At 56.0% G+C, this 11,665-nt stretch overlaps 2 protein-coding genes across 3 annotated transcripts in view; both read left to right on the top strand.

Moving 5' to 3' along the window:
- ARHGEF7 (Rho guanine nucleotide exchange factor 7) overlaps positions 1 to 11,665 on the top strand; it is a 496,685-nt gene that overhangs the window by 159,490 nt on the left and 325,530 nt on the right. The window lies entirely within an intron of this gene.
- PCID2 (PCI domain containing 2) lies at positions 622 to 11,638 on the top strand. Of its 2 annotated transcripts, none has more exons than XM_049778146.1 (14): positions 622 to 664; positions 3,957 to 4,046; positions 4,369 to 4,442; positions 4,810 to 4,875; positions 6,056 to 6,097; positions 6,687 to 6,741; positions 7,530 to 7,633; positions 7,720 to 7,795; positions 8,061 to 8,202; positions 9,172 to 9,272; positions 9,826 to 9,899; positions 10,005 to 10,130; positions 10,991 to 11,114; positions 11,371 to 11,638. In XM_049778146.1, the coding sequence occupies exons 1-14, from the start codon at positions 629 to 631 to the stop codon at positions 11,458 to 11,460; spliced, it is 1,200 nt and encodes a 399-aa protein (XP_049634103.1). In that variant the 5' UTR covers positions 622 to 628; the 3' UTR covers positions 11,461 to 11,638. The 2 variants fall into 2 exon arrangements, with proteins under 2 accessions (XP_049634103.1, XP_049634104.1); XM_049778147.1 differs by having other exon boundaries at positions 10,991 to 11,130.

Raw genomic sequence — 11,665 nt, 5'->3', positions numbered from 1 at the left:
TGCCGGCGCGCGACCGACCCCTGACCCCCGACCCCCGACCCCGCCCTGACCAGGCCCCGAGGCCGGCCGGCGGCAGGCGGGCAGCGGCGTGCGTGCGTGCGTGCGTGCGCGGCGCTCGCCGGTCGCCTCAGCCCGGGCGCGCCGCCATGCCGCCGGCTGGCGTCCCCCAAGGTCTCCTCGCGCCGCCGCCGGAACGCTCGCGCCGAGCCAACGGGCGGACCGGACCGGAACGGACTGGCGCCGGAAGTGACGTCGCGCGACGGCTCGCCGCCGGAAACGAGCCGCGCGCGCAGGCTCCGTCCGGGCCCGCGGGCGGAGCGTCGCCGGAAATAGGGCCGGCGCGCCGGATCTGACTTTGCGCGGGCGCGCGCCTCGCCGCCGGAAGTGACGCTAGCGAGTCCAAAGCGTTTTGCCAACGGAAGTACCCCGCGCACCGGCTGCGTCCTGTTCTCCGCCGGAATTCATCCGCGGCGCGCACGCCCCGTTTCTAGGCCCGCGGCCTCGTCGCACCGGAAGCACGCTAACTCGCGTGTTGCGCCGGAAATGACGGTGCCGCGCGGGCTCCTCCTCCGGAAGTGGCGCCGGCCGCGCGGGTTCCGCCTGGGAGAGCGGGCGGGCGGGGCCCGCCATGGCGCACATCACCATCAACCAGTACCTGCAGCAGGTGGGCGCCCCCGGCTCGGTTCGCTCGGCTCGGCCGCACGGGCGGGGGCGGCGCGGGGACCTGGCCGGAGGCTGACCCGCCCCCGGGGCCTCGGGAGCCGCACGCGCCCGGGATGGAGGCCGAGAGCGCCGATCCGACCGGCGGGCTGAGCCGGGGTGGCGATTGGCGATCGGCGACCTGGAAGGGCCTTCGGGGCCGGGCATCTGCCCCGTCGTCTCAGGGGCCTCGTGTGCCCGCGTGGTGGTGCCAGCCCGTGCCCCGGGGCGGGAACTTCTGCCTGCAGCGGAGGCTGTAATGGGTTTTAGGATTTTCTTCTAGTCCTCGTTTCTCTTACTGCAGAAGAGTCTTAATTTGGTAGACATAGCTCCGTCTGTTTACTTTTTTAAATTTTTTAATTTTTGGCCTTTGGGTCACACCCGGCAGCGCTCAGGGGTTCCTTACTCTTGGCTATACGCTCAGAAATCGCTCCCGGCAGGCTCCGGGGACCTTATGGGATGCCGGGATTCCAACCGCCGTCCTTCTGCAAGCAAGGCAAACCTCCATGCTATCTCTCCGGCCCCCCGTCTATTTACTTTTACTTACTTGGCCAATGGTATTGAGTCATTGAAGATGCTTCTGAGCAGTGTTTATCGGAATTTATTTTTGACCGTGGCTTCTTTAAAACCGTGTTAGCTTTTTAGGTGGCCATCATCATCGTCCCCCACTTAGCTCCCTAGTCTTATGCCATGATGCAGACACCGTGCGCCCCCCTGCCCACGTCTGACCCTTCAGGTTCTGATGTGCGCGATGGCCCCCTTCCTTTTCCCGCGACTCCAGAGGGACAGGGCCTGAAGATGGGGAGAGGCAGGATGGGAGGGGATGGACGGTGAACAGATTGGTGGAGAGGATTAAGACCCAGCGCCATACAGGTGCCCCTCTCCCCCATATTGGATCCCACCATTTGAGCCTTTATCGGTGGAGGAGCTGAAAGAAGGCAAGAGCAGACCGAGCACTGAATCTCTGCTTCGGACTCAGTTCTGAGAAATTATTCCCTCCAGAAACATCCTGCCTGCTCATCCTTGCTCTGTGTGCTCACGAATAACAATTCTTTTGTTTGTTTGGTTGGTTGATTGGTTTTTGGACCACATCCGGTGACGCTCAGGGCATAGCTCCTGGCTATGCGCTCAGAAATCGCTCCTGGCTTGGGGGACCATATGTGACACCGGGGGATCGAACCATGGTCCGTCCTAGGCTAGTGTGCACAAAGCAGATGTCTTACCGCTTGCGCCACTACTCCAGTCACTAATAACAATTCATTGAGATTAAAGTGCATAAGACTTTGACCTGGGCTCTTCACAAACCTGCATCTGCCCCACGACGCTGTTACATGATGGATAACCGGAGCGACCACAGGCTCAGGCTGCCCCTTGCCTCTGGTGGGGAGGATGACAGACCTGGAAGCTTTCTAGGAACCTATAAAGCCCTGGAGTGCTCTGAAGTTCTTCAAGAAGGAACCACGGCCCTGCACAGAGTGATAAGTTTGATCACCAGGAGAGGGTGTGGACCCAGCAATGTCTCAGCACAGAGGGAACATGTCCTCATAGACATCCTCTCCCCCGCCACCACTCACCCAGGCTCTTATTTGTGCTCCCAATGCGGCGACCCTTTGCTATACATGGATACACCAGGCATCTGAGCCTGCCTGTTCATGGTTTCAAGAGTTGAAGTGCACTAGAAATCCAGCCCTTGTCCTTGGTCTTGCAGTTGGCAGTCATACATGTCCTAGTCTCATACTTCGCATATTTGGGGTTTTCCAGAACCTTCTAAGACAGTCCAAATGAGCACTTTCATGAGTCTCAGCTTCAGGTGTTTCACCACCTGTGATTTGCTGCCAGCCCAACGGTCCCTGTAACCCCAAAGCATTTAGCATGGGGACAGCAGGGTCCTGCCAGTTGTGTGGGCTTCCAGTGGGGGTAAAGCTTCACATACTGTGTGGAATCTGAGATACTGAGCCCCAGCCTCCTCCCTCCCTCTGCTGCCTCCCAGGCTCCAGAAGGCCCAGCCTTAAGCACATGGTTTCCCAGTGTTCCCAAGCCTGCAGTGCTCTTCTAGATTCTCTCAAATGTTCTTGTCAGCTCTGCTCTCCTGAGCAGGCTTTTCTGGAGCTAAGTACACATATATCTCTTACACATCCCCCTTAGATAGGGATCACACATCAGGCGCACAAACTGGATTTTTATTCGTTGGGGTGGGGGTCGATTGAGAAAGCTTTATTGGCAACAAGCTGGCATGTAGAGGATGCTGGACTCCCCCACCATGACCTGTTTCAAAACAGCATAGATCTGAATCCCATTGTTTGACTGCAGCCAACAGCTCTGGGGAAAGCCCTGAGAGGAAAGCTCAGCTGAGCTGTACTTTGCCACCCTCTGCAACTTACACTGCCATACCCTTGGGCCATGTGCCTCTAAGGGCCTTGGCCTCCAGGACAGACCCCAAGCTGTCCCAGTGTGGGAGGCAGTGCTGAGAACATGTGACCTTGCTGAATGGTTACAAGACAAGGTCTTGTGGGGCCAGAGTGATAGCACAGCTGTAGGGCATTTGCCTTGCATAGTGCCTATCTGGGATGGACCTGGATTCAATCCCATCTGGTCCCCCAAGTCTGTCGGGAGCGGTTTCCAAGCGCAGAGCCGAATACGGCTCAAAAACAAAAAACGGGGGGTGGGGGAGCTAGAACAGTGATGCAGGTGTAGGGCGTTTGCCTTGCATGCTCTAACCTAGTATGAACCTTGGTTCGATCCCCTGGGCATCCCTTAAGTCAGGGGCCATTTCTGAACACCTAGCCAGAAATAATCCCTGAGCGTCACCGGGTGTGACCCATGAAACAAGGTCTTATCCATAGGGTTCTTCTAGTAGTAGAACTTGGGACCCCAGCGCAGTCTATGGAGGTACTGGAGGCCCATCACCTGGGTTTGCACATGAAAAGAAAGCCTTGTGTTTTGTACCTGACCGATTCCCAGGAAGGTTGTCTCAGCTGTTGCTGTTCCACTCTTTGCAAATAGAAATGAATGTTGCAGGGCCGGAGAAATAGCATGGAGGTGAGGCGTTTGCCTTTCATGCGGAAGGTTTGAATCCCAGCATCCCATATGGTCCCCCGCACCTGCCAGGGGCGATTTCTGAGCGTAGAGCCTGGAGTAACCCCTGAGCGCTGCCGGGTGTGACCCAAAACCCAAAAAGAAATGAATGTTGTGGTCCAGGCGTAGTGTGCCTGTCGGGGGTTCAGCTGCACTGTGCTCATCCTCCATTCTGCTAGCAGGTCTGTGAAGCCATCGACAGCAGAGATGGGGCTTCCTGTGCAGAGCTGGTATCGTTCAAGCACCCGCATGTTGCCAACCCTCGGCTGCAGGTGGGTGGGGACTGCTCTGGGTCCGGGGTGGGAGGCTTTGGCATTGGTCACAACTTCATTCCCCAGCTCTGGGGAGCTGTGGAAGGGCAGAGACTGCTCAGGCTGGTGGTGACTGCTCAGGGTGTAGGGCCCAGGGCTGGCCACTGTGCAGCTGCTTGGGAGGGGCTGTTATAGGCCCCTGCAAGGCTGACCACGGGAGGCAGCTCTTGTCTCTGGCATTTGAACCTTCCTCACAGAGCCAGCAGCAGGGCAACCCAGGCAGCTGAGAGGCCTGTGTTGTCATAGCTCCTTGTCTCTGCTCTGCTCTGCTCACCCTTTGCAGATGGCCTCCCCAGAGGAGAAGTGCCAGCAGGTCCTGGAGCCACCTTACGATGAGATGTTTGCTGCCCACCTGAGGTCAGCCAGGGGAGGGGAGACGGTGCTTCAGCAGCTTACTGGGACCTGTGAGTCCCCTTCAGGAAAGGGATGCCCACGGGTGCTGGGACCGTATGGCACCCTGTGTTGTCCAGTTAGGGTAGTTGGATCGGCCAGAGAACCTTACCCTTGTGGAGCACGGGCCTCCTTATTCACTGCCCGTGACCACACTGCCATCCCCTGGACCAGGTCCTGACCCAGCCATCCTCGTATCTTCCCTCATTACCTCACGTCCTTGGCCACAACATGGGTCAAGCTTTCCTGCAGGGTCACTGCTGCTGGGATCTTGAGGGCTGGTGGTGCTGTGGGTGTCCCTCGTCCCTGTCACTCAGTCCCATACCCTGACCAGGTGCACCTATGCAGTGGGCAATCACGACTTCATTGAGGCCTACAAGTGCCAGACAGTCATCGTTCAATATCCTTGACTTCTCCCTGCCATGACTCCTGTGCCCTCCCCCCAGAAGACGCCCTGGGTTCCTGTGTGGACCTGAAGGGAGGGTGCTATGGGGTCGGGAAGAGCATTGGTTTGTGGCTTCCTGCACCTCTTACTCCAAGAGCAGCAGGTGCATGGAGCCATGTTCTCTCTGAGCGGTCCTTGAGGCTGAGGCCAGCTCAGCATTGCTGAGTGGTGCCAGGCTCTGCAGCTCTTTAGCTGCAATTCTTTTGAATTAGAGTTTTACTGTAGGGCTTAGAGACCTGTTTTCAATCCTGATACCACAAAAAATGTGATTATTGATGAGATTTATTTACTTATTTATCTTTTTGGCCACACTTGGAGGTGCTCAGGGCTTATTCAGTCCTGGGCGAGCCACATGCAGAGCAAGTGCCTTCCTAGTGTTACTGCCCTGGCCTGAGATTAGCTTTCTAGTGGTTCTGAGGCCTTGGAATGAAGTATCAAATTAATAAGTGTCCTTGATGATGGTGGATGAGTGGTGAGGCCTTTCTCTGCCTGCCTGGGTGCCTGCATCCCCTTCCAGCTGGCAGGTCTGTGGGTTCAGGGTAGCAGCCGAAAATGATCCACAAGCAGTCAGATTTCAGGCGACATGAAACTTTATTAAAGGCCCTAGCCACTATGTATGGCCATCTAATCCCGTGCTGGGTCCTTCTCCCTGGGCTTCTCCCACTGAATTCTTCTCAATCTCTTTTACACCATTCAGGCAACCCCTTTGTTATCTTCCATAGATCCCTCCAAGAAATGGGCTGGTCTTACCATCAGGTAGATTATACAGGTAGTTGGGGGAGGGGGTAACATTGGAACATGGATGATCTGGACCCAAACCAGAACTTTGGAGAACCAATTCCAAGCAGTTTGTATCTGTAGTATTTTTCTTTACGAACTATGAAAGTTTGAAGTTGGTTTACTTGGCTTTTTGGATTTTGGGACATACTCACCAGTACTCAGGGGCCCCTAGGTGATGCTAGGGATTGAACAGGGGGTTGCTGGCCTGGTTCAGGACTACCCTAACATAGAGGTTGGTCCCTTACCAAGAGTCACCTGGGCTGTGAGCCACCGCCCACCCCACAGACTTTTGCTGTGGCTTGTGTGAGTGGTGCCTGCCCTTCTCTCCATCTGTGCATCGTCCTTAACCTGGCATGTCCTTCCTGCGGGCCTTCCAGGCTCACAAAGAGGAGAACTGGTGAGTGGATCTGGGGTTTGTGGACAGAGCACATGTTGAGGTAGATTATGTGTGTACATGTGTGCACCTGTATGCCAGGAGGACAGTGCATGACAGCATGTCCCAAAGCATCGGGAGGGAGGGGGGATTGTTGTCTGGGGGGGCTTTCTGGGGAGTGGGGGCTTTGGACCACACCCAGTGGTGCTTGGGTTACTCCCTTGGGGGACCACATGGGATGCTAGAGATTGAACCAGGCCAGCCACTTGTAAGGCAGATAAGAGGCCTTTGCTGTGCCATTGCCCTGGCTTTGCTTAGGGTGGAGACAATGTTACTGTGCTGGGTGGTGGGTAACGGGCATGTGGGATCTCAGGCTCTGGAGCTGTGGTGGGTGCCCACGTACCTCACAGCTGCCCGTCCTTGTCTTCAGCCGTGACGTGGCTCATACAGCATCAGGGACTCGTGTTTGGGGGGAGCTCTCTGCCACCCTTTCTGGAAATGCCGACGTGGGATAGCAGCGTGGGGTGCTGCCTCACCAGGCAGTACCTGGGTACATGGGGTGTGGTGATCTCAGGGGCGAGGCGCTTTGGCCCTGACCTGCTCTTGCCCACAGGGCACTACCTGTCATGTACGCAGTGGCTCTGGACCTGCGCATCTTCGCCAACAGTGTGAGTGGTGCATGGAGGCGTTTCCCTTTCCCTGGGGGTAGGGCCTTGTTTCTGGGCCACGGGAGCAGGTGGGCACAGGACCCAGGTTCCACTTAGGCCTGTATTTTGCTCTGTGTTTGGGCCATGTGCATGCTTGCTGTGCTTGACAGCTGCTGCTTGCTGCCCCCCAGTGCTCACAGGACCCTGCCCCCTTGTGACACGCTGATGCAGAGCACAGGTTTGTGTGGACAGCTGGCCAGGCTTCTCTCCTTTAAGGGGGGAGGCCTCATCCACAGTGGACCCCACCTTCAGTAGGCGCAGGCAAGAGCTGAAGGTCCAGGTTCGGGGAGGGCTTCCAGGTGGTTCACATCTGCAGCTCTCAGAATCCAGACAGAAAGACTGACAGTGTGGATGTCCTTTCCCCGGCATTGCCGGACTGGGTGGGTAAGGCTGCCTATGCTTGGCACGACTGAGGTCTGCCTCCCAGTGATGGCCGGCTCCTCCCAGCTGGTCCTCCAGGGATCTCCCAGGGGCCACTTCTGGTGCCTAGGATCCTGCCTGCTGAACCCTGGGCAGAGCTGAGCTGGGGGAGCCCAATTCTGGGGAATCTGCAGTCCCAAGAATCTATGTCTGGGAGCGGGTTCTGTAACAAGTAAGAAGTGGCTGACTGGGTGTGTCTGACGACACCAGAGGACTGAGGCGCTGTGCCTGGGCTGTCTGGGCCACCATGATGGCAACCAGACGTGACTCCAATCATGTGTGCAGCTGTCCTCTAGCCATCCTGGACCCAACAAGAATGTCGTCCTTAGGCAGATCAGCAGCTGGTGAAGAAGGGGAAGAGCAAGGTCGGGGACATGCTGGAGAAAGCGGCTGAACTGCTCATGAGCTGCTTCCGTGTCTGCGCCAGTGACACGTAAGCAACTGTGGGGTGGGCCCCATCTCTGCTCCGACAGTGCCTCCTGTGACCTGCCCCCCCCCCCCCCCGCCTTCCCTCCACAGGCGAGCTGGCATTGAGGACTCCAAGAAGTGGGGCATGCTGTTCCTGGTGAACCAGCTCTTCAAGATCTACTTCAAGGTGAGCTTGGGGCTCAAGTCCATTTCCCCAGACAAGTGACAGCCACTGAGAGGTGCTAGACATAGGCATTCTGCCTGCAGCTCCTGCCCAGCCTCTATCCCCAATTTTCTGGCATGGGGTGGGGGTGCCATGTCTCTCATCTGCCTTGTGTCAGACTTTGGGCCTAGGGGAGCAGACCCCGGAAGTAGGCAGGTGCTGCCACTCTTGTTTCTGTTCTGCTCATGTCCTCCATGTGCCCACTAACACCCTGGGGTTGCTTGTGTAGATCAACAAGCTCCACCTGTGCAAGCCCCTGATCCGAGCCATCGACAGTTCCAACCTGAAGGAGGACTACAGCACAGCACAGCGCGTGACCTACCGCTACTACGTGGGCCGCAAGGCCATGTTTGACAGCGACTTCAAGCAAGGTACATGTTGGTGTGCACTCAATGGGTAGTATGCATTCCGGATTCCTCTGTGGGATTGTCAGCAGCGCCCTGTGCCATTTTGGAAAGGACCTTCTCAGGTGGCCTCACCTGAGCTGCCGACCACGGGAGCCTGTGGGTTCCCCACACCTCACACTTCTGTAGAACTGGGAGCACCTACAGGTGAAGCCACAAACAGGGCTTTTGGCTTTTCCACATCTGTCCTCATACATGATGTGTGTGCTTGTATGCCTGTGTATGTTTACGCATGTGTATGCATGTGTGTTTTTGTGTGTACATGTGCTTACATGTGTGTGTTCGTGAATGTGTCCATGAGAGCATGCGTGTGCAAATCGTTTGTTGTGTGATCTGTGTACCTGTATGCCTTGCTCCAGGTGATGGGCCCCTTTGCACTGACATCTCCTGCCTCAGGTCCTTCCCCACTGCGCCGCCCCCCCCCCCCCCCCCCGCGCCTTCCCCTTTTCTCTTGCTGTAGGTTTCTATGAACCCCTTTGGGTTTCTAGTTTCTGTAGTGCCAGTCTTAGAGTTAACGGACTTATTCTACATAGCATCGTGGCTTCACTGAGGTGCTGTGACTCAGGAAGAGCTCAGAGGGTGCTGAAGGACAGAGGGAGGGCTGTGGGTCCTGACTGTGGGTGCAGGTGACTCCCTGTGCATGCATGCGTATGCATTCACCACTTAGGAATCCAGCTTTTCTAGACCAGCTGGGGCCCTTCTTGTAGAACCTTCACAGATGTGGCATGTCCCTCGTTTCTGGTAGCAAGCGTGGAAATGGCCACTTTTCAGGTAGACTGTCACCGTCTGTTGTAGGACACGTGCTTTTTTCTCAAGAAGCTCCTCAGGCTGCCAGTAGCTTCGGTAGTAGCCTGTGGCTGTGCCACTGGTGTGTCCTCCCACCCCTGGGTGTGACGGGCGGGTGAGGGCCAGTGCCCACAGTGCCTATCTCTGCAGCTGAGGAGTACCTGTCCTTCGCCTTTGAGCATTGCCACCGCTCCAGCCAGAAGAACAAGAGGATGATCCTCATTTACTTGCTGCCTGTGAAAATGTTGCTGGTGAGTGAGGTCACAGCCAGCCAGCCCAGCATACCCCCAGGAGGGAAGAGATGCTCCCAGCCTCGCTTGTGAGCAGTATTTGAAGCCTTCTATAAGGTCCCAGTGCCCTCTCGATGTTGTCCAGCTGGTGTGGGCAGCCAGCACTCGGGAAAGGAAACAAGTATTGTCATTCCCACCAATAAAGCTCACAGGTCAGGGCATGCAGTCGCTAAGGACAAGGCTGTGCAGAGCCGCTCTGGTCTCTAGTTCAGAATCTGAAGTGACCACCAAGTAAGCCCTCATGAGGGCATCAAGTTGCTTCCCTGCCTGGATTCCTGTGCCATGTTGCACACTGCTGGTCAGGAGAAGGCTGGGAGCACCTGAGCTGCCTGTCTGGAGGTGGATGTCAGTATGTCAGTTGGTCATCATGAGAGAGAGGAGAGGGGAGGGGAGGGGAGGGAAGAGAGAGGAGGGAGGGAGGGAGAGAGAGAGAGAGAGATAGAGAGAGAGAGAGAGAGAGAGAGAGAAAGAGAAAGAGAAATATAATTGAGCTTTCTGGAAATGGCTCTCCCAGGGCCACATGCCAACCGTGGAACTGCTGAAGAAATACCATCTCATGCAGTTTGCTGAGGTCACGCAGGCTGTCAGGTAGGGCCCCTTTCTCTTTGGGGATCAGCGGGGGGGGGGGGGGGGGGGGGGCAGGGGATGACCGTTCTGGGCCACCTCTGATATGCTGTCTCCCATCCATCCCAGTGAGGGGAACTTGCTGCTGCTGCATGAGGCCCTGAGCCGGCATGAGGCCTTCTTCATCCGCTGCGGCATCTTCCTCATCCTCGAGAAGCTGAAGATCATCACCTACAGGAACCTCTTCAAGAAAGTGTGAGCTGCTGGGTGGGGGCTGTCAGACTTCCTCATTCACTGTCGGGATAGTCCAGCTCTCTACTCTCACTCATTGCTGGGGTGCAGCCACACTTTCCCATCGGACCACAGCAGGACCCCCAGTCCAGTGCTTCCTCCAGGCCTTTGCACCCACTTCTGTGTGGTGCTGGGCTCGACCCATACTTGTAGGTGGCAGATTTCGGTTTGTGTTGGAAGGATCTTGTCCTCACGCTGTCCAGAGTCAGATTTCTCATTACTAATCACCTATTTCCTTGGCTCCTTTTCACACTCTTTAGAAAGTAGAAGCCTGAGAAGTTTTCTCCCACACGACATACAAGTCGAACCTTTTCTGGGCCTGCCTCAGTGGTTGTTGGGTCATGACTCCAAGTCAGATCTGTGCAGCTGTGGGCAGTACTTCAGGTGGTGCAGACCACCTTTGTGACATGCACCCCTATTGCATGTGTGAAAACATACTCAGCCTGGTCTATGACCGCAGTAAGACTAGTGGCTTTGACATTGGAAGGTCACAATCATACTGAGCACTTGGATTTCCCAAGTGTGTTGTAGAGGGGCCGGAGAGATAGCATGGAGGTAAGGCGTTTGCCTTTCATGCAGAAGGTCATTGGTTCGAATCCCAGTGTCCCATATAGTCCCCCAAGCCTGCCAGGAGCGATCTGAGCATAGAGCCAGGAGTAACCCCTGAGCACTGCCAGGTGTGACCCCCCCCCCCCAAAAAAAAACCAAGTGTGTTGTAGAGTGTCTGCGAGTGGAGGTCCCTGAGCCCCTCTGACCGGAGCTTGGCTGGAGGCTTCCCCACTGCCCAATGTGACCCTAAGCAGGCACGTCTGCTACTTCTCCAGGTACCTACTGCTCAGGACGCACCAGCTGTCTCTGGATGCTTTTCTCGTGGCCTTGAAATTCATGCAGGTGGAAGACGTGGACATTGATGAAGTCCAGTGCATCCTGGCCAACCTGATATACATGGTAGGAAGCTATGGCTGTGTAATTTGAAGTGTCCCTGGCCCTTTGTCAGGTGTTTTGTTGACTCATGCCACAGACATCCACCATTCTGTGGGAACTGGAGCGCTGCAGCTGTGAGTGGATCTCAAGGGAACAAGGGTACGAATAGAAGGGAAGAGAGAGTGTGTATGTATGTGTGTGTTTGTGTGTGTCTCTACATGTTCATAGTGGTGAAGACCAAACCCCATTAATGGGCACTTCCCTCTCCCCATCTCCTCAGGGGCACATCAAAGGCTACATCTCCCATCAGCATCAGAAGTTGGTGGTCAGCAAACAGAACCCGTTCCCACCACTGTCCACTGTGTGCTGAATGCTGGGGTCGTGTTTGACTGTCTCCAAGACTGTCACCCTCATTGAGGCCACCGTTCCTTGTCGTGGCCCCTGCAGAGAACATCCCAAGCAACTGTCATTGATGTCTCAGTATGGGACCAAGTGTGTTTGTGACTTTTTCTATGACTCCCCATAAAAGACATTTCACATTTGTGCAGTGGCTGGGCCTGGCCTAGTCTGTGCTG

Source organism: Suncus etruscus, chromosome 8 (assembly GCF_024139225.1).
Source record: "Suncus etruscus isolate mSunEtr1 chromosome 8, mSunEtr1.pri.cur, whole genome shotgun sequence".
NCBI classification, from domain to species: domain Eukaryota; kingdom Metazoa; phylum Chordata; class Mammalia; order Eulipotyphla; family Soricidae; genus Suncus; species Suncus etruscus.
The sequence above is the reverse complement of the archived record's forward strand: the minus strand, read 5'-3'. Positions and strand labels throughout refer to the sequence as shown.

Bases quoted from the DNA above. Each gene is read 5' to 3' on its own strand.
- PCID2 (XM_049778147.1), top strand. From the start codon at position 629: ATGGCGCACATCACCATCAACCAGTACCTGCAGCAG. The intron at 4,047-4,368 runs GTGGGTGGGGAC...CACCCTTTGCAG, and splicing joins TTGCCAACCCTCGGCTGCAG to ATGGCCTCCCCAGAGGAGAA. The intron at 6,098-6,686 runs GTGAGTGGATCT...TCTTGCCCACAG, and splicing joins GCTCACAAAGAGGAGAACTG to GGCACTACCTGTCATGTACG.